The sequence below is a fragment of the Podarcis filfolensis genome, assembly GCF_964270895.1.
Source record: "Podarcis filfolensis genome assembly, chromosome: 13".
NCBI classification, from domain to species: domain Eukaryota; kingdom Metazoa; phylum Chordata; class Lepidosauria; order Squamata; family Lacertidae; genus Podarcis; species Podarcis filfolensis.
Window position 1 is genome coordinate 20,268,201 of NC_139615.1, and position 18,672 is coordinate 20,286,872.

The 18,672-nt window shown below is 45.1% G+C and overlaps 2 protein-coding genes across 2 annotated transcripts; one reads left to right on the forward strand and one right to left on the reverse strand.

The window, feature by feature from the left end:
- Nucleotides 1–1,954: 1,954 nt before the first annotated feature.
- LOC310747545 (uncharacterized protein) lies at nucleotides 1,955–10,138 on the forward strand. Its single transcript, XM_083582017.1, has 12 exons — nucleotides 1,955–2,291; nucleotides 2,409–2,520; nucleotides 3,511–3,604; nucleotides 3,963–4,017; nucleotides 4,607–4,747; nucleotides 5,499–5,659; nucleotides 5,791–5,889; nucleotides 6,103–6,248; nucleotides 6,691–6,865; nucleotides 7,801–7,913; nucleotides 8,004–8,088; nucleotides 8,282–10,138. Exons 1-12 carry the CDS (start codon nucleotides 2,168–2,170, stop codon nucleotides 8,336–8,338), a joined length of 1,362 nt encoding a protein of 453 aa, XP_083438143.1. The 5' UTR covers nucleotides 1,955–2,167; the 3' UTR covers nucleotides 8,339–10,138.
- Nucleotides 10,139–10,265: 127 nt separating this feature from the next.
- On the reverse strand, nucleotides 10,266–12,642 carry NUPR1 (nuclear protein 1, transcriptional regulator). Its single transcript, XM_083582018.1, has 3 exons — nucleotides 12,416–12,642; nucleotides 11,228–11,379; nucleotides 10,266–10,927 (listed from the first exon to the last, which is right to left on the reverse strand). The coding sequence occupies exons 1-2, from the start codon at nucleotides 12,516–12,518 to the stop codon at nucleotides 11,237–11,239; spliced, it is 246 nt and encodes an 81-aa protein (XP_083438144.1). The 5' UTR covers nucleotides 12,519–12,642; the 3' UTR covers nucleotides 10,266–10,927; nucleotides 11,228–11,236.
- Nucleotides 12,643–18,672: the final 6,030 nt, after the last annotated feature.

The following is an 18,672-nucleotide window of genomic DNA, read 5'->3' on the forward strand; positions in this document are numbered from 1 at the left end:
TTGCCTTAGGGCAGGGATGGGGAACCTGTGCCCCCCCCCAGATGTTGCTGGACTACAACTCCCATCATCCTTCACCATTGGCAATGCTGTCTAGGGTTGATAGGAATTGGAGTCCAACAACATATGGAGGCCCAGAGTCTGTTTCTCTGCAATTTAACCCTCTAAATGGCAAGATAGTCTGTTGCTGAAGGATAAGGCCATGATGGAGAAAGGTGGGCAACGATTCCTACTTCCTTGCGTTTTTTGACAAGGATTGCCTCCTGTTTTCTCTGGCAGTCTTCAAGCAGAAAATTCACATTTCTCAACAGGCAGAGCCCATTTGGCTCCCTTCCATGTATGTAATATGTAACCAGACTTACATAAAATTTAGAAGTACCTGTTAAGAGTTGGAGATAAGACTCCACCTGTGAACTTTGGATTGCTTAGGAAATGGTCCCACTCATCTTTTTGAGTGCCTGGCAGACAACAGTCATGTTGGGGGCAAAAAAGGGTGGGGCGCCCTGGACTTGAAGGGTGCATTCAGATGGGGCAGTATTGTGTGAGTTTTCCTGATTACGAAGATTGGAAGAAATTTAAAGACTATTTACAGAAACACTGTAAAATCAAGGAATGTTAGAGGGATGCTGGAATGAAGTTATGTGGTTTTAGCAATAATGTTATAAAGGGGTATGTAAAAATGGATTGTTAATAGGTGAAAATGTAAAGTTACAATATATTAAGATAAAATATTAAGATAAAAGCAAAAAGGGTAAGGACTTGCTGAAACAACTACTGAACTAGAATACAAAAAAGGGAGGTGTGAGGAGGTCAGGGAAACAAGCAAATGAAAGATAAGACATGGAAAGACTGATTTGTTTTTAATTGTTTTTTTTATTTTTCTGTATTTTGTATTTTTTGGTTTTTTTATCCTTTTTTCTATTTTTGTAATTTCTTTGAAACTTTAATAAAGATTATTAAAAAAAAAAGAGTTTTCCTGATTACAGTATAACGCTAGAACTTCTGCCCCATTTTCTGATAGTCCTGAACTGTGGCATTTGACCAATATATTGGCACGCTGCACTAAATTTTACTCACTCCAGTAGGTGTGGCACAACAGCAAATACCCATAAAAAATATTGGAGCAGTTTACAACAATTGCACATAAAACCATGTGCTTAAAAACCATATAAAAAGTTAAAATCTGCCTTGCCAACACCTGAAGATTTCCCTACAATGCCTCTCTCTATATATAAAATGACGGTTCAACAGCACACCTAGTAGTATGTTTCTACAACAAAGATTCCTTGTTGAGGGTTTTAGTTACATAATCCTATGTTGAGGGGAGGTAAAGGTAAAGGGACCCCAGACAGTTAGGTCCAGTTGCAGACGCCTCTGGGGTTGCGGCGCTCATCTCGCTTTATTGGCCGAGGGAGCCAGCATACAGCTTCCAGGTCATGTGGCCAGCATGACTAAGCCGCTTCTGGCGAATCAGAGCAGCGCACGGAAACGCCGTTTACCTTCCCGCCGGAGCAGTACCTATTTATCTACTTCCACTGCGTGCTTTCAAACTGCTTGGTTGGCAGGAATGTTGAGGGGAGGTAAACCCATGAAAATCAATGGACTTTTAGCCTTGCTTAAATCTGCATAGGATTGGAATGTGAAAGGCGGTTCAACAGGTGTAGCGCTCCCTACATCTGTTTGTCGGGGAGAGCTGCACCACACGAATCTATGCTATTCCTTCAGCCTTTAAAAAGTAGCCCCACCACGCTAAATTGTTTTGGGGACACCTGTCCCTGCCCGGTTCGAGCTTTCCACGTTCGCGTCTATTTCCACCGGTATTGCCTCTTACACCGAGGTTCTTGCCCCCCGCAATCGGGAACCAGAAGTTTATGCAAACAACCATCACGACTGAACCCCCTTTGGGTTTCGCTCCTCGTTTGATAGGCGCCTCAGACCGCGTTGCCCCGTGGGAACTGTAGTGCCGCTGCGTACACCTGAGTCTACTTAAGAGAGCGGCAACGTCTACGCGGCTTGACTATCTGCTGGCGCGATGCCTTATGGGGAAGACAAGCCCCTCTTCCCCCACGCACGCGCGCGCAGTGCCTTTCGGGAGCTGTAGTTTCCTTGCTTCCGCTCCGCTTCCCAGGCTTCCTTGCCGTTTCCGTTGGCTCCTCGCTCTCCCGTAGCCATGCCTGGGGGCAAGGGTGGGAAGCCCCGCGAGGCCGCGAACCCGGTGGCCGCGAGTGTGTCTGAATCCGTGACCGAGCGGGTCCTGCGGGAGGCGCACTCGCTTTATGTGCATCCGGGTCATGGTGAGAGTTGGGGATGGGGCAAGAAGATGGGGGGGTTCCTGGGTCGGGGGGGGACGACGTCTGAAGGGTTGCGTGGGGTGTGTGTGCAGGAGCTAACCTTTCCCCTCCCCCTCCCAGGGCTGGTGTCCATTGGGGGGCGCCTGGGCCTGACTCTGCTCCCACCACGCCGCAAAGTGACTGTCATGGTGATGGGCAACCACAGCGCTGGCAAGAGCAGCTTCATCAACTGGTGAGCTGAAGAGGGATATACAAAGGAGGGCAAAGGGACTCATAGAAATGGTAGGGTTGGGAGGGACCCCAAGGGTCATCCAGACCAACCCCTGCAATGCACAGATCTTTTGCCCAACGTGGGACTCGAACCCACAACCCTGACATTAAGAGACTCATTTTTGGCAAACCCAAGTGAGCTGGAAGCAGAGTATCGTGCCAAGGGGTGTGTTGGCATGGGTGCATGGCAGTGCGGAATTTACCTATAAGCTAAACAAGCTATAGCTTAGGGCCCCACTCTCTTGGGCTCCCCCCAAAAAATTAAAGTAAAAAAACTACTGGATGTACATTTCCAAAATATTAGATAAAAAAACAAATAAAATAAAACCTACATACAGCAGCAGTGACAAATGGCTTTAGATACATGTTAGGTCCATAAATTACCATATAGCATATATTCAACACGAAAAACAGCGAAAATTTGTTGTTGACAAAGGACAGCTGGACATATAAAGGGCCCCATTACCTTCAGTAGCCAAGGGCCTCATCAAACCTAAATCTGGCCCTGGGTGCATGGCGCTCTGGGGAAATCCTATGGGGTTTGGTGGTGGCGCATTTCAAGTCTCTGCCAAACTTCTAGTTCATCCCCCCCTCCCCAAGTGTTTGATGACTTGAGGAAGGTGTTGCTGCTGAATAGGAGGCATTGGTGTGTCTGCAGGGCTGTTAGGGTGGTTTCTTAACACTGATACATAGTAACAAAAGATACAGGTGTCATTTTGTAGAACTCCTTGGTATTTATGCAAGATACAGTATGCTATGAATTATTGCTAGTTGATGGGTTGGACAGGATATTCTGAATACCAGAGGGCTCGCATTCATACTGGCTGGTTTCAGTATGCAAAGAGGGGGCTATAATCCACAAGATATCCAGGATAGTTTTGTGGTGGGAATGGGATCAAATGACATTTCCATCATTCAAAAGCATCTTGCTCCCTTCAATGTTTTCCTGCAGGTATGTTGAGGAGCACATTCAACGAACCGGTGTAGCTATTGAGACTCAGGGTTTCACCTTCATCACTAGTGGAAGGAAGCGAGAATCTCTCACGGTGAGAATTTCTTTTTCTGATTCACAATGCTCCAAGAGAAAATGGATGCCTTCCTGCAATGCTCTGGACTGAGGATGTATAAATTACTGATATCAATAGGCAAGGAGTTCCTAAGTATAGATGGTGCCACACTCACAAAGATTGATTCCTTGTAAATGTGTAACAGCATCAGTTCCACTTATATAAGCAGCTGAGTGGATAAGGCAATCTGGAATAACTGAAGAACTTAAATAATGAATTCACAATTAACATATAGGATGGACCTATGGCCATGATTTTGTCTGATCTTTTCAATGCCATCTGTACTGTAGTACAGTATCCTGTGTTCTAACCTCTTCTGTTTCCCTCCCTCTTACAGGGTAATGCCACACTCCATCTGTACCCCCATTTTCAGGCCTTGCAGAGTTTCAAAGGTTAGTTTGCAAACAATTAAGAGCAAGGAGTGGACCTCTGCATTAAACGGTGATGTGAATTGGATCAATTGTTCCTTAAGGCAGGCAACTGGCATCTACAGGATTTGTGGGTGGCTGTTGAAATCATGCCATCAAGTCATTGAGATATGTGGTGTTGTGGAACTCCGCCACCTTGAGTTACACCACCACAGTGGGTAGAATGATTTGGATACAGTGTTTGTTTTCAGGAGAGGTAGAGAACAGACACAGTGCTTAGCATCTGTCAGTGTGGTGTAGTGGTTATGAGTGGTAGACTCGTAATCTGGGGAACCGGGTTCGATTCCCCGCTCCTCCACATGCAGCTGCTGGGTGACCTTGGGCTAATCACACTTCTCTGAAGTCTCTCAGCCCCACTCACCTCGCAGAGTGTTTGTTGTGGGGGAGGAAGGGAAAGGAGATTATTAGCCGCTTTGAGACTCCTTAGGGTAGTGATAAAGCGGGATATCAAATCCAAACTCTTCTTCTTCTTCTTCTTCTTCTTCTTCTTCTTCTTCTTCAGTGGTAAGAGCCTACTTCAGAGTCTTAATTTTGCCTCCCCTCTTTCTTTTAGGTGTGCCAGAGTACCTGAGCACTGAAATCTGTACGTCTAAGCAGAAGCAGTTCCCCCTGGTCACTTTCCTTGACACCCCAGGCTTGGTGGACGGAGACATGAAATATCCTTTTGATGTGGAAGGGGCACTTATCTGGTTTGGTGAGTGTAGCAGTGTGGATAAGTGGAATGGAATTGTTTCCTGCTGTAGATTCTCTTAACAAATTCCTCTTTTGGAGGCATTATGCCTCTGAATGCCAATCGCTGGGAATTGTGCTCGGGTTCAGCTTGCAGGCTTCCTACAGGGATCTTGATTGATCATTGTGAGGACTGAGTGTTGGACTAGATGGGGCTTTGGCCTGATCCGGCAGGCTTTCTTTTTGTTCTTAATCCAGAGCAGAGATGAGGAACCTGTAAGCCTCCAGGTGTCATTGAACATCAACTCCCATTATCCCTTACCATTGGCTTTGCCAGCTGGGGCTGAAGGGAATTGGAGTCCAGTGACCCCATTTTCACCATTCCTGATCTAGAAAATGGCATCGGGAATAACTGCTATTCTGGATTAAGCGAGTATTCAAAAGAAAATGGACCTGTGTGGGTAGAACTGGATTGGGAGTATAAAGAAAGGAAACTCTGGGGTACAAAGATGTGGTGGTGGTTGGAATCCGGAGGGAAAATTGATTTTTTTGCTGTTTTCTTTCCTAATTAGGTTTTTGCCGCTTTATTTCATAATTAGTAATAAGTGTCGTTGGGAGAATTTGTGAAAATATCTTTGCAAGTGATGAGGAAACTTTGTGGCAAGAATACACAGAGAAATGCCACATTGCCACAGTGGCAGTAGGGATAATATTTTAGCATGAGGCATCTTTTACTGTAGATTAACTCCCTTCTTCTGCCATTGTCTTGCTTCCAGGCCAGCTCTGCGACCTCATCCTGGTCTTTTTTGACCCCATGGGACAGGCCCTTTGCAAACGCACTCTCAACATTGTGGAGAACCTCAATGAGGGGCATGGAGACAAGCTGCATTTTTACCTCAGCAAGGCTGATGAGGCGGGTGCAGAAGGTGACAGACAGGTACTCACAGGGTGAGGTTGTCTTGGGGATAATGATCAAGAAATGGGAGACAGAATGTCTGTTTCAATAAGGGAAGCAGCACAAGGTCTTTCCCTTTTTTCTTGATTCTGATCTGTTCTCTTTCCTGACAGAGGGTGCTGATGCAAATTGTCCAGGAACTCTGCAAGCGCCCAGGCCTCAATAAGTGTGGGTTTGATATGCCCACAATCTACATCCCCAACTCCAATAAGGTGAGTGGCAACCCTTTGCCATTTCAGAGGTGGGGGTGATGGGTAAGCCTCCATGAAGTAAAGTTAACGAAAAGGTGGGAAGCCTTGGGAAGGGGGAAGAAAATAGGCAAAACAGTTGCACCTTGGTGTGTTTGAGAAAAGTGAGATTTGCTAGGAGGATGTTGATGGGCTATGAATGGTGGTGTGTGTAACCAGCCTAACACTGTCCCTCAGCCAAGCCGGTGCGTTAATCAGATTGAGGAGATCTGCCGAACCATCGAGAAGACAATCAGCCAAACTGTGCAGCACACACTCAACGCTTTGGAGCGGGACTGCCACCTCATCAACGAGGCCACGCAGCGTTTGCTAGAAGAGGACAAGTAAGAGTGCGGCATCGTGGGAAGCGAAAGATGAATATCTTGAACGTTGCCGTATTCCTCATAGGAGCTGGAGCTGCTTGTCGGTCTGTGAAGGGGTGGGCTGTGAGGAGCAGTTGGCAGGGAGCAGGACAGCACATCAAATCACAGGTGGAAGAATGGAGTGTGGAGTTTTTATGGGATGAAAAGGCAGGTTAGCAAGCCCACCTGGCCGCTCTGAAGTGAAACGCATGTGGGAGGGACATTGAGCAGTTAGTTAACGTGTGTTTGGGGCCGGAGAGATCTTCTCTAGAAATTGTGAAAGAGATTGGAGAGGAAATCAGAAAATAGACATCTATGAGTGCATTAGGGGTAGCAGGATTTGAGTGCCTGAGACATTGTAGTGGTTTTCCTCATTCCCAGTTGTGTGTGTTTTGCTCTTTTTCTCTCCTCTCCATGTGCCCAGTGAAGCTAGAAACAGCAACTTCCGCGCTCGTTTCCGGGGAGCGCTGCTTGGGCTAGCAGGCTGCCTCCTGCCCATCTTTCTCCTCGTGACCTTGCTCTTTGGTACAGCCTTTGCTCGTCAACTCTGGACTTTGGTATTGGGAGAAGAGCAAAGCCAAGCATTAGAGCTGTCCATGGTGAGTGCTTTTTTTTTGCTTACCTTCCCTCAATTCAGCTTCCCATTGCTCCTCAGTGCCCCATAATCACTATTTCCCCCCGTGCTTTCTCAGGATGCTCCTCAGTTAAGCTCCATTACAGTTTTTATGACTGGAGCCATGTATTATCCACATTTCTGTGCAAGTGTAAAAGTAATAGTGTAGCAGAATCTCTGCTTTCATTTGGAGGGGCAGGGGAGAGGTGAAGCCATATTTTAGCTTTCATGTATAAGAGGATAGACAGGTTTGAAAGCAAGCTTTTAAAAGGAGCAATTAGAAAATTGCCATTCTTTCCTCACTTGTGCATCTTTGGAGGGTGGAAGAAATAAGTCAGAAGGTTGTATCCAGGCTTTACCCAGACGAGACCCACTGAAAAGAATGAAAAAAAGAAAAAAGAAAAGAATGGACCTAAGTTAATAGTGCAGATTATTATTAATGGGCATCCTCTGAGTGTGACTAACTGGATATACCCTGTAGTCACAAATGCTAGATAAATTAACTTTGATACAGATAACTATGGCTGTGTGCTGTCTATAATTCTTCCCCTATGCAACATGGTTTCAGGATTCAGTGCAGTAAGAATCCCAGTTTTCTTTCTTTCTTTTTTCTTAAATAAGAAAACTGTGTTTTTTGGGGAGGAAACAACCGTGGTTCTTTAAAAAGTAAACAAAATAAATTTGGGCAGCGCCTAGATAGTAGAACACTTGATAAATATAATTAAAGCATGCATGCTTACATTGCTTATTTTTTGCAGGACACAGAATTTCAATTTTGTCAGTAGGAAATTTGGATTGCCTTGCCATAAAATGTTTGGATTTTTAGTAAAAAAATATTTAAAGCAAATAGTATGTGAGCTCTTATGATTTCCTCTGTGAATAAAAACTCTTGTGTCTTACATCCACTATCTTATTTTTCAGCGTCCAATTGCTTCCATGTGGAGCCTTGTCCCTGAAGAGCAAACCTTAACAGTATTCTTTGGTCTTCTCGGCCTCTCAATTCTCCTCCTGCTCTTGGCCAGTTACACTTTCAGGTAAGAAGCTCTCTCGGCTTAACGCTAAGAGAGCCTTGTGCAGAGGAGACGTGCACCACACTAACGTATCCCTCCTCCTTTCTTGTTTAGGACAAAGCCCACTCTCTCAAAGAAACAGAAGCGGCAGCTGGAGGACAGGCGAGACTATGTAGTGGACGTGGTGCTAGAAAAAAAGGTTGACAGCTTTGGGAATTTGGTTTGGAGTTATGACACGGGGCTTGGCATCTGTGCCAAAGGATCATGGTTAGGAGAGGCAGGGTTCACGACTCCTGTGTGGGATTCTGGGTAATGGTAGGTTGGGGATATCTTTCCTAGGAGAAGGAGCTGGCCAGTGTATCAGGTTACAAGTAATTCTGTTTTTTCTGCAGAGACAGCTCTATGAGGAATACCTTCGCCAAAGCATCGGCGAGCAGGACCTGAGCTGAAACTCCTCCCTAATGGATTCAAAGAGACTGCCAATCCCCTGCCATGTTAAAATCTCTCCCCTCTGAGTCACTCCAGAGAACAGAGATTTGTACAGCAACTGTGAACCGTCCTAAGGGGCCAGGTTTTTTTAAAAAACGCCACTTCATGGGCTTCTAATTGACGGCATCTGTTCTACATAGGTCAACTTCTTGTATTTGATTGGATAGGAGTGGGCGCCCTGTATTCTTCTGAACTGGGATCAATCACACCAGTGGTGCCCTGCGTCCGCACTTGTTACAAGTCCTGCTAGGGCTGCTACACTTAACTTCTAATGGGATGGTGCCTCTGGCCTTTTCTGTGGCCTCATGAGGGAGCAACAGCAGCCTTGCCCAGCTGCTTTTTGCACCTGATTGAACTATGTCACTCCTATATAACCAAGTTTTTAATTGGCAACACTATAAGCTGATAATGCTCTTTTACTGGCTACTAACATCATTTTCAGGAAGATGGGGACCACCTGTCTTCATGACCCTAACTGGTACTCCCCTCCTTTGGCAATGCATCATCTCTGCATCACTTCCACCTGTAACTAGCCTTGGCCCATCCACTGTCCCTTAGGATGACTTTTGTCTCTGTTAAATGTCAAGTTCAGTGTCTTCTTCTTATCCTTTGGCAAGCAATACCTCATACCTCTGAACATCTCTGGATGTTGCATTAGGACTTGGAGATGCCCATGTCATCCTCTGTCTCACACTATGAAGTGCCTTCAACTGATACCAGCTCTTGAGGGGAAGTCAGGACATTTTTGCCGATAACCGCTGTCCTCTCGTTCGTTCTGCAGTCCTACCTATGCTGATACTTAACGCTGTGAATTCTCACCATAACTGCATTTTTAATATAAGCTATACTGTCTCCAGCACTCATTGTAGCATACTGGGAGTCTCATCCCACACATCTAGTGGCACCTGTCTGGAAAAAAGGGCTGTCTCGGCTAATTTCCCTCATATGGGTCCCTCAGCTGTATTCATTGATTCTCAGACACCTCCGTTGTAATTGCTGTATCTGTGCCTCATGAAATGGCTAAAGATGGTGTGTCCGTGAGAGACTGATCTTTCCATCTGTTTTGAGATACTCCACATACTGAGGCAAGTGACAGTAGCAGTAACCAATCATGTTGTGAGGATCAGAAACTTTTCAATGTAGAGAGAGCTATTTTTCTCTAATCCCTTGCTTTAAGAGACTTGGATGTAAACCATGATCCAAGAGAAATGGCTTATTTGTGAGTTTCTAAATTGCCCTCACAGCTGCACAAAAATGTTACAATCGGGGTTATAACTTCTCAAGCCCTATCCCCAAATGGGATTGTGGTGGTGCTAGTCAATGGAACAGGGGCGCAAGAGTTCAATTTCAATTGTCTTTCTCTCCCTACAAACAAAAAATAGCCCATGGTATGTATGCCAGCTACCAACTTCCAAGTTTGTCAAGAGATTGCTTTGCTTCAGGAAAGGAGAGGAGCCAGAATTTATGGCTGTGTCACTGCTAATCGGCTCACCATTTTGGTTCCTCCCCACCACTTTCTGAAGCTTTGTGTCTTTTGTTGGTACGAACTGATACTAAGGTGGTGATGGGGAAGAGGAGGGGTGTAGCCTGAAATTCGTAAAATGTACTCATTAGAAGCTGTTTTAAAATTTGCTGGTATGAACCCCTTGCCTAGGGCTTCAGTAAAACAAGTTTCTCTTTCCGCAATGTGCTCCAGCAAACATTACCACTAAGGGTGGGTGTGGGAGGATGGCGCATTTAATAAAGCTCGCTGTAGAATTTGCCTTGGCTTTTTTTTCATCCAGAAGCTTTTAGTCCTCACATGTAGCTCCTTCCCCTCCTGGTGTTAATTTCTGCTTTTTCCTCATGTTTCCTGGCCCAGCTCCATTCAAATGAGTGTCACAAGAAAACAATCATGCATCTTTATTTAATCTAGAAAGTACATTGGTTTGGGGTGTGCAATTTGAAAATATTGCCTTCCCTTCTGCCCTTTCTGGTGCTCTGTGGAAGCAGCTTTTCTATGAATTCATGCTATCCACGATTTTCCCAGTTTCACTACTTGTAGATCACCAGCTACCACCCCAAAATTGGGAAAAGGGCGAAGACTTTTACATAGGCAATTAAATATCAGTAAGTAAATGGGTGAAGAGTTTCCACCCCCAGGCAAGATATTAAAATCTGTATATTGTTTATTGGATACATTTGTATATCAACTGCATATAACCCTGTGTAAATTTACCTCAGGGCAGTTTGTAATACAATTTTAAAACCCCAAACCCAAATGGAAAGGCTTGGAAGGTTTTATTTTCTATTCTGAGCTTAAATATGTATCCTTCCATTGGCCTTTTATGAGGTGTGAGGGATGGCTGCTGCAGCCGTCTCTTCCTCAGTCTCATCGTTGGTTTTGGGGCTGCGCTGCGGTCATCTTGACTTTCTTCAGCGTCACTCTCACTTGCGAGCAGTAGACCTTGTTCCTCCTCAAAAGAAACCACCATTGCATGGCGTTCAGCTATCTCCGTATTGACGTTGCCGTTGTGTCCAGAACCTGAGTATTGTGACCAGACTCAGAGCTGTGGGGGGGAAAATGAGGGAAAGATTTGTGAGCAATGCACACCACAACTTCCTGCGGCCAATGTGTGTGTATTAGCTTGACATCTGATCCACACCCAGTAGTGAAAAGTGAAGCGATTTTAAATATGTATTACACTAAATTTGTACCGCTCCTATTGTTTTTGATTATGTCTCTTGCCTTTAAAAAAGGGGCTGCCCCTTTTTTATATAGTGGACATCTTGTTCATGTAAGTGGGTAGTGTCCTTTCATTGGCAGAAGGGCGGCCATTTTGTTGAGCAGCACAGAGGAGGCCTCTCACCTGTGTTTTTCATTTCTTGGATGCTGTCCCTTTCCGCTTTTGCTCCGTGCGTTGCAGCTTCAATACTATCTTACGTTCATGGCCCCCAGGATTTGGGCGGTTTGTATGATCCTCCGCCTCTTTCTTGGAACGACCTTTGCGGGAAGAGCCACCTGGTGGAACCAAACACAAGTTAATAGTATTCTGCATCACAGGCAGTTGGACTATAATTTCCCCAAACGGCTAATTATTTTGAGGGTGAGGGGTGGCCATGCACTAGCTTGCATCTGCTTTGTGTTACTAGGGTTAGGGATTCTGCAGCTTTTAGCTAATGCTAATTTCACCACACACCTCTAGCCTAAGAAGCAGGTTTCTTCCAGAGAGGTGAGCTGCTGTGGCTTGTCCTTTGCATATGCAGTTTTCCTGGATGATGAAGAAAAACAGCCTAGGGAGCTGTGACTTAAGCCCTTTAACCTTTTCCCCTGGGGTCATTTTTTGCTACTCGAAATTATACCCTCTAGCTGCTTTTCCACCCATGGAGGAAAAGACTTGAACAACTAGAGGTGGTTCATGCAGCGACAGTAGATCTTTGCTAGTCATCTTGTGAATCGGGCACTACCAGAGTGATTCACATTTATGCATCGCTCTGTTTGTGAAGAGTTCCAATGGTAACTTGGGGCTGTTTGTTTATAAGGAAAAACGCACCACATTACTGACCCACATCATCCAGGGATGCCTTCGCTTAGTACTGATTTGTTAACCCTTTGACATCCTTTTCCCTCGCTGTTGGCAAGCCACAAAATGACTACAGTATAATGCTATTACCGACCAGTAACCTGTTTTAACCAACTTTATGACAGCACACAGCTGGAGTGGTTAAAGATGCACAAAAACTTGGCTTTATGTGGGTGAAGCTGGAATTCAAATTTTAGGGTGGGGGATTTGTGAGAAGGGAATCAGGGGTGTTAGAATTTAATGCAGCAAACAGAGGTGCAATCTTTTGCATGGGATCACTCACAGCTTGCTGTTCAACATTACGGTTTTACACTGCGCCTAGTTCCCTGCCATCCTTCTATATGTTTCTTCTTTATCCATGCCAGTGTTTTTCAAACGACCCAGAGCATAGTTTCTACTGCAACCCTAAGAATCCGTTCACAATATGGGATTTTCCCGCCCTTGGGTTCTCCCCCATTTCTGCAGTGCACTTACTGCTGTATCTGTCCGTCAGGCTGTAGAAATCATACTGGTCAAAGTATTCCACCTCGAAAGGCGTTGGGTGTAGCTTCTCGACTTGGACGAAAGAAGTCGACATGCTGGGACCGATCTTTCGTTGACAGCTAGTGGAGAAAAAGGAAGGAAGGAATGACAACAATCAGGAGTTCAAAGTGTTATCTGTCTTCTCTGTGAGCCTGTTTTTCTCTCTCAATATGTTTGGGAGACAACGTATATATATACACCCGCAACAACACCCACAATTGCATCATCCTCTTCCACCCCTTAAAGCTACAGGCAACAGATCTCAGAATCTGATGCAACTGGCAAAATATCTGATCGTGCCAATCCCCTTCACGTGACAATACAATCTCCTTTTCCGTATACTCAAGGACTTCCCACTCCCACCCCTCACCTGATCTTATAACCAAAACTTTCCGTCAAGAACATGCAATCCAAAGATCTCCTGAGTAACTTGATTTGCACAATGAATGTTGCCCAGAGGCTTATGTGAAATGTAAATTTCTCTGCAAGGTGGTTACCCGGGAGTGCTGAGGGCTGGGCATCATTCTGCTCACAAGACGACCTGATCCACTTTGTGTATATTTGAGAGGGTCTATGTGTCTATCATGATATTGAGCATGACTGTCTTTGACGGAAAGCTGAAATAACCAACTTTAAACCACATTCCTTAGTTCAGGTGTAGAATCTACTGCTTACTTTTTATTAATCACATACTCAAAATTACAGTGTGAACTACTTGTTAGATTAGTGGACTAGTAACTAGGACTATTACTTCCAGATAAGTTAGTCCGTTGCAAGGGGAATTTTTTTTTTCAGCACCATCAAGACTAGTAGATAAATGGCATAAACTTTCAACTCCATTGCATCATATCTGTCTATGAATGAATATGCCGCAGATCTGATGACGTATGCTTCACAAAAGCTTATGCCAAAATAATCTGTTTTTAAAGCCATAAGTTTTTTTTTAATGTGGACTAGTAACATCTTTAAATTACCTTCTGGGCATACAGAGTTGTAGTGTTTATATCTTATTTCAGTGCAATCTTGCCTATGGAATGATGATTCTACGCTGTGTTATACTGGCTTACATATTGTAAAAGCCACTTTAAATTGTCCCACACAGTGCAGTGAGTGGTTTGTATAATACCTTGCAACACCAAGTAAGCAGGGACTGCACCTGAGAAACTAGGTTTGTGATGCCACGGAGCACAGGATTGTTCTTTAATGGGCTGAAGCTACAGGAGGGTAAATTTTGGTAGAATATTAGGAGAAACTCATTGACAGTAAGCACCATTTGAAAATGGAGCCCCCTGCCAAGAGCTCTCCTTCGGTGGAGATCTTCAGGCAGAGGATGGATAGGTGGACATCTTTTGTGGGTGCTCTAGCTTAGGATTTCCTGCATGGAGCAAGGGGTGGGGTGGGCCAGATGTCCTCATGCCCCCTTCAACTCTGTGATTGTGTTGGATAGCAATCGCCACCGGAAGTGGTCTAAAGTGGCTTTCATATATTCCAGTCCTTTATCCTATGCTGAGATATGTCTTCTTGCATTTCCGGCTCCATGCTTTTGTGTCTCTCTTGTAGCTTCTGGCGTTCACCTGCAAGCTGAGATTCCCCACATCTGCTGAACAGACAGATAGGGGATCCCTGTGTGCTGAACATGGATGCCATAGACTGGCCATCCGTTGCAGAGGGCAGTCCTCTGTTGGAAGGAATCCTCTGTTTTATATGCAGCTGCCAGGGATTGGGAGTCCCTGTGTGATTAAAGGACTTATAATATTTCTCTAGTGTCTGTTAAAATGCTAATTACACATGCTCTGAGAAATTATGCATATAGAACCAAGAAATGCAATCCAATTTATCAGCTTTTTATCCCACTGTTCCTCAAAGGAGCTCAAGCTGGCACACACCTCTCCTCCAGCTCCCCTGCATTTTATCCTCACAGCAACCCTTTGAGGTAGTTTAGGCTGAGAGTGCGTGACTGGACCAAGGTGGACTTCATTGCTGAGAGGGAATTTGAACCCAGGGTCCCTGGTCCTAGTCTAACCCTAAGTACTGCACCACACCAGTTTGTGGAATCAACTCTAGACCCAAATTTTGATCTGTTCTTTCTTTGTGCTGGTGTGCTGCCCTGCGTTTTCTACCTGGTGTTGTGTCTCACGTTCCCCCTAGGCAGGGCCCTTTCGCTCTCTTTTCCTAATTTGTGTATTTTTATCTGACTAAGTCCTTGTGGTTTGGATCCTGCCCAAGACACACAAGCAGATCAAGTCACAAGGAGAGGCTGAGTCAATGTTATTGTTATGCTCCAAGGTGACTCTACTGCTGTTCCTGTTTTTCCTTGAAGCAATTCTTTTTTCCCAAAACACCCATACCAGATCCCAGCTACTGTTCTTAAGCTGTTAATTGGCTCACAGTGGAAGTTAGAGTTGTTTTAAGAGTAAGAGATGAAGAGTGCCGTACGTGCCATACATGTATGTGGTTCTGTGTTCAACAGAAATCTAGAGACAGGTGTCACATTAACCATTTTTGCCAAAACAGATGTAATGTGAGAGATCTGTGATGGTATTGCCCGAACATATTTTTTAAAAAATCCTTAAATTAGCCGTGTGTGTGTGCAATATTTAGCAGAGCAGCTGACCTGGAGGAGGAGATTTAACTGCTAACCCACACCTCTCACCCCATTTTATTGTTCTAAATCTTGGGCTGGACCTACCATTTAGGGGAGACCACCTCAAGCAACAGGGACGTGGGTGGCGCTGTCGTCTAAACCACAGAGCCTAGGGCTTGCCGATAAGAAGGTTGGCGGTTTGAATCCCCGCGATGAGGTGAGCTCCCGTTGTTCAGTCCCAGCTTCTGCCAACCTAGCAGTTTGGAAGCATGTCATGTGCAAGTAGATACATAGGTACCGCTCTGGCGGGAAGGTAAACAGCATTTCCGTGTGCTGCTCTGGTTCGCCAGAAGCGGCTTAGTCATGCTGGCCACATGACTCGGAAGCTGTCTGCGGACAAACGCGGGCTCCTTCGGCCTATAGAGTGAGATGAGCGCGCAACCCCAGAGTCGTCCGTGACTGGACCTAACGGTCAGGGGTACCTTTCCTGTGCTCTTCTAATCTAGCCTGATGCCCTCAGCTGTGGTGGAGGATCATTTTCCATTACTGTTAATGTACATTTCAGACATTCCAAGGATCAAAAATCCCCACATTTAAAAAGGGAAAGGTCCACACCAACACTGGGATAGGGAGGCCTTCATGCAGATACTCCCACATTAATGGGGACATAGGCAGGTGCAAATCCACATTTCGCTCTGGTGTGGACAAACCCTAAGAGCCAATGTGAGAGGAAAGGGGGGAGGCATGCCATCTTGGCTTTGGCCTCCTCAGACAGTAAATGCCTTGGGCCAGTCCTGTCTAAATCTCCACAGCTCAAATTGTTATTGCTCCTTGCTGCAGGGTGGAAGTGGAGAATGCTATCTTGATATCTTTTCCTGTTTGTTCCCCCGCCATGCCCTGCCAGTCTTATTAACAGTTGGGAAGGCTAAACCCACCTCTCCAGCACTGCTGCCCCAATAAAAATGGAATATACTCACCCAATACTCTTTTAAAGCTGAATTTAAAAACTTGGTCGATCTGATTACTGGTATTGTTAGTTGCACACATAGTAGGAATTGCGTTATTTAGGGGCTTGGAGAGATTTGTGGAAAGAATTGTTCTTAGAATACTTGAACCTGTCTGTGACAGAGAGCTGGATAAAGTATATGTCTCCCTGATCCAGCCTATCAGAGGGAGGGGTGTTGAATGTACTTTTGCCTAGCTAGTGTACTCACCCTGGTTTTCATACCCTTGCATATTCATATCTGCATACTGTATCTGAATATAGCATAAAATCCAGTGTGTGTGAGCCAGGGAAAGAAAAGATTTTGGCTCACATGCTTTGGATTTTACTCTCATAGGCTTTTTGCCAGACATTGTACTTCTACGTGAGCATGCAGGGACGTTGGGAGAAAAGTCAAGTATGCACGCTCTCCCCCACTCATTGCAATGGGCTGGACTAGAAGAGAGGTATCCTTCAATCTGGTCTAAAGTATGTGGACTTTCTAGTTCATCGTCGTCTCCTCAGGAGATGGTATGGAAAGAAAAAGGTTGGCCCAAATAACTCAAATACTGAGCAAGCCAACAAAACCACGGGGCTGTTTAGCAAGGAATTAGCTGGTGTGTCCTTTTCTCAGACCAGTGGCAAGCTCCACGAAGCAGTCTTTGACCAGAGAGTATTATGACATTTTGTAATATCTTATTTACTTACAAATGTACAAACAGAGGATGTACCCGGAGATGGAGCAACTCTTTTGAAACCAAGATCACTTCTCCAAAATCAACAACATGCCATCACAACTCCCCAAAACTGCTTCTTGCCAGTCAACTGCAAAAATCAGCCTGCACTCCTGTCCACACTTACCTGTGGACATAATTAATGAGACTTATTTCTAAAGTCACTGGACTCAATGGGACTTATTTCCAAGTACACATGCGTTAGATTTGTGCTTCCAGATAGCCTACACTCCAAAATATGCCTCTCTAACCTTTCACCTAAGTGGCTGGTGTTTATCCAATGAGCATCTTCCAAACCATCAATGCACTACAGAAGCCTAGAAAATGAGTGGCCTCACTTTGTAGCACCATAACAACATTAAGGGGATGATTGTGGGTGGGCACAAGAAACAACACCCATCTCAGAATCAGCAGACTCAGCAGTATTTTTGAGAACAGAAGTGATTTGATTCTGTTTCAGATAAACAGTGGCCTAATCAGAAAACATGTATCACCTTCCTTGAAGCCACTATCACACCCGCCACCCTCCCCTGGCTTGAGGGGTTTTTTTCATGGGAGCTCTGGTGTGGGTATTAACATTGAGAGTTCCAGTAAGCAGTCTGTATTTTAACCGCCCCCGTGCAAAATGACACAGCAATTGCTTCATTTTATTTTCATTTCCCCTTTTCTTTTTCCTAGCAGTAACCGTTTATTTTTTTGTGGGTGGGAAGAGAGACTCCAGAAGCTGCAGGGAGGGACCAATGTTTGTGTGTGCCATAAAACCACATTTTTGGGACACGGCCACACGTATTTCCATATGGCTGCACTTTTCAATTTTCTTCATGAAGGTCTAGCCCGACAATGCTTGCAGTCAGCATAACTATGAATGCCACTTGGCTGACTGCATTGCAAGAGTGGCTCACCTGTGGCTCTCCGTGATGTTGGACTGCCAGATCCTATTGATCCTAGCCAGCATGGTCAATGGGCAGAGGCGATGGGAGTTGTAGTTCAGCAACATCTGGAGGGCACCAGATTTCTATCCCTGCACTGAAGCTTCACATAGAATTTCCAGATTGTACCAATCATAGAATCATAGAATTGTGGAGTTGGAAGAATTTCAACTAAAGCATCCATGACAGATGACCATCCCACCTCTGCTTAAAAACCTCCAAGGAGGAGAGCCCACAACCTCCTGAGGGAGTCCATTCCACTGCCAAACAGCTCTTACTCTCATAAAGTTCTTCCTGTTTAGTCAGAATCTCCTTCCTTGAAACTTGAATAGATCGTTCAAATCCTACTTCATGGAGTAGGAAAAAACAAGCTTGCTTCATCTTCCTTATGGCAGCCCTTTAGATATTTGAAGATGGCAATTCAATCTCCTCTCAGACTCCTTTTTTCCATGCTAAACATACCCAGCCCTCTCAACCATTCCTCATAAAGCTTGGTTTCCAGACCCTTGATCATCCTGGTCATCCTTGTCTATACATGTTCCAGCTTGTGAATATCCTTCTTAAACTGTGGCACCCAGAACTGGACACAGTACTCCAGGTGTGGTCTGACCAAGGTAGAATAGAGCAGTACAGTGGTACCTCGAGTTACAAACACCTCAGGTTACAAACGCTTCAGGTTACAAACTCCGCTAACCTGGATGAGTTACCTCGAGTTGAGAACTTTGCCCCAGGATGAGAACAGAAATCGTGTGCCGGCAGCGCAGCGACAGCAAGAGGCCCCATTAGTGAAAGCACACCTCTAGTTAAGAACAGTTTCAGGTTAAGAACGGACCTCCGGAACGAATTAAGTTCATAACTAGAGGTACCACTGTACTCTTACTTCCCTTGATCGGGACACTATACTTCTGTTGATGCAGAATATCACTAGCTTTCTTTGGCGCTGCATCACACTGTTGACTCAAGTTACGCATGTGGTGTGC

Coding starts and splice junctions, on each gene's coding strand:
- NUPR1 (XM_083582018.1), bottom strand. CDS start 12,518: ATGTCGACTTCTTTCGTCCAAGTCGAGAAGCTACACCCAACGCCTTTC. Junction 11,380..12,415: donor CCTGACGGACAGATACAGCA/GTAAGTGCACTG, acceptor TGGTTCCACCAG/GTGGCTCTTCCCGCAAAGGT.
- LOC310747545 (XM_083582017.1), top strand. CDS start 2,168: ATGCCTGGGGGCAAGGGTGGGAAGCCCCGCGAGGCCGCGAACCCGGTG. Junction 2,292..2,408: donor TTATGTGCATCCGGGTCATG/GTGAGAGTTGGG, acceptor TCCCCCTCCCAG/GGCTGGTGTCCATTGGGGGG. Junction 7,914..8,003: donor TTGGCCAGTTACACTTTCAG/GTAAGAAGCTCT, acceptor TTTCTTGTTTAG/GACAAAGCCCACTCTCTCAA.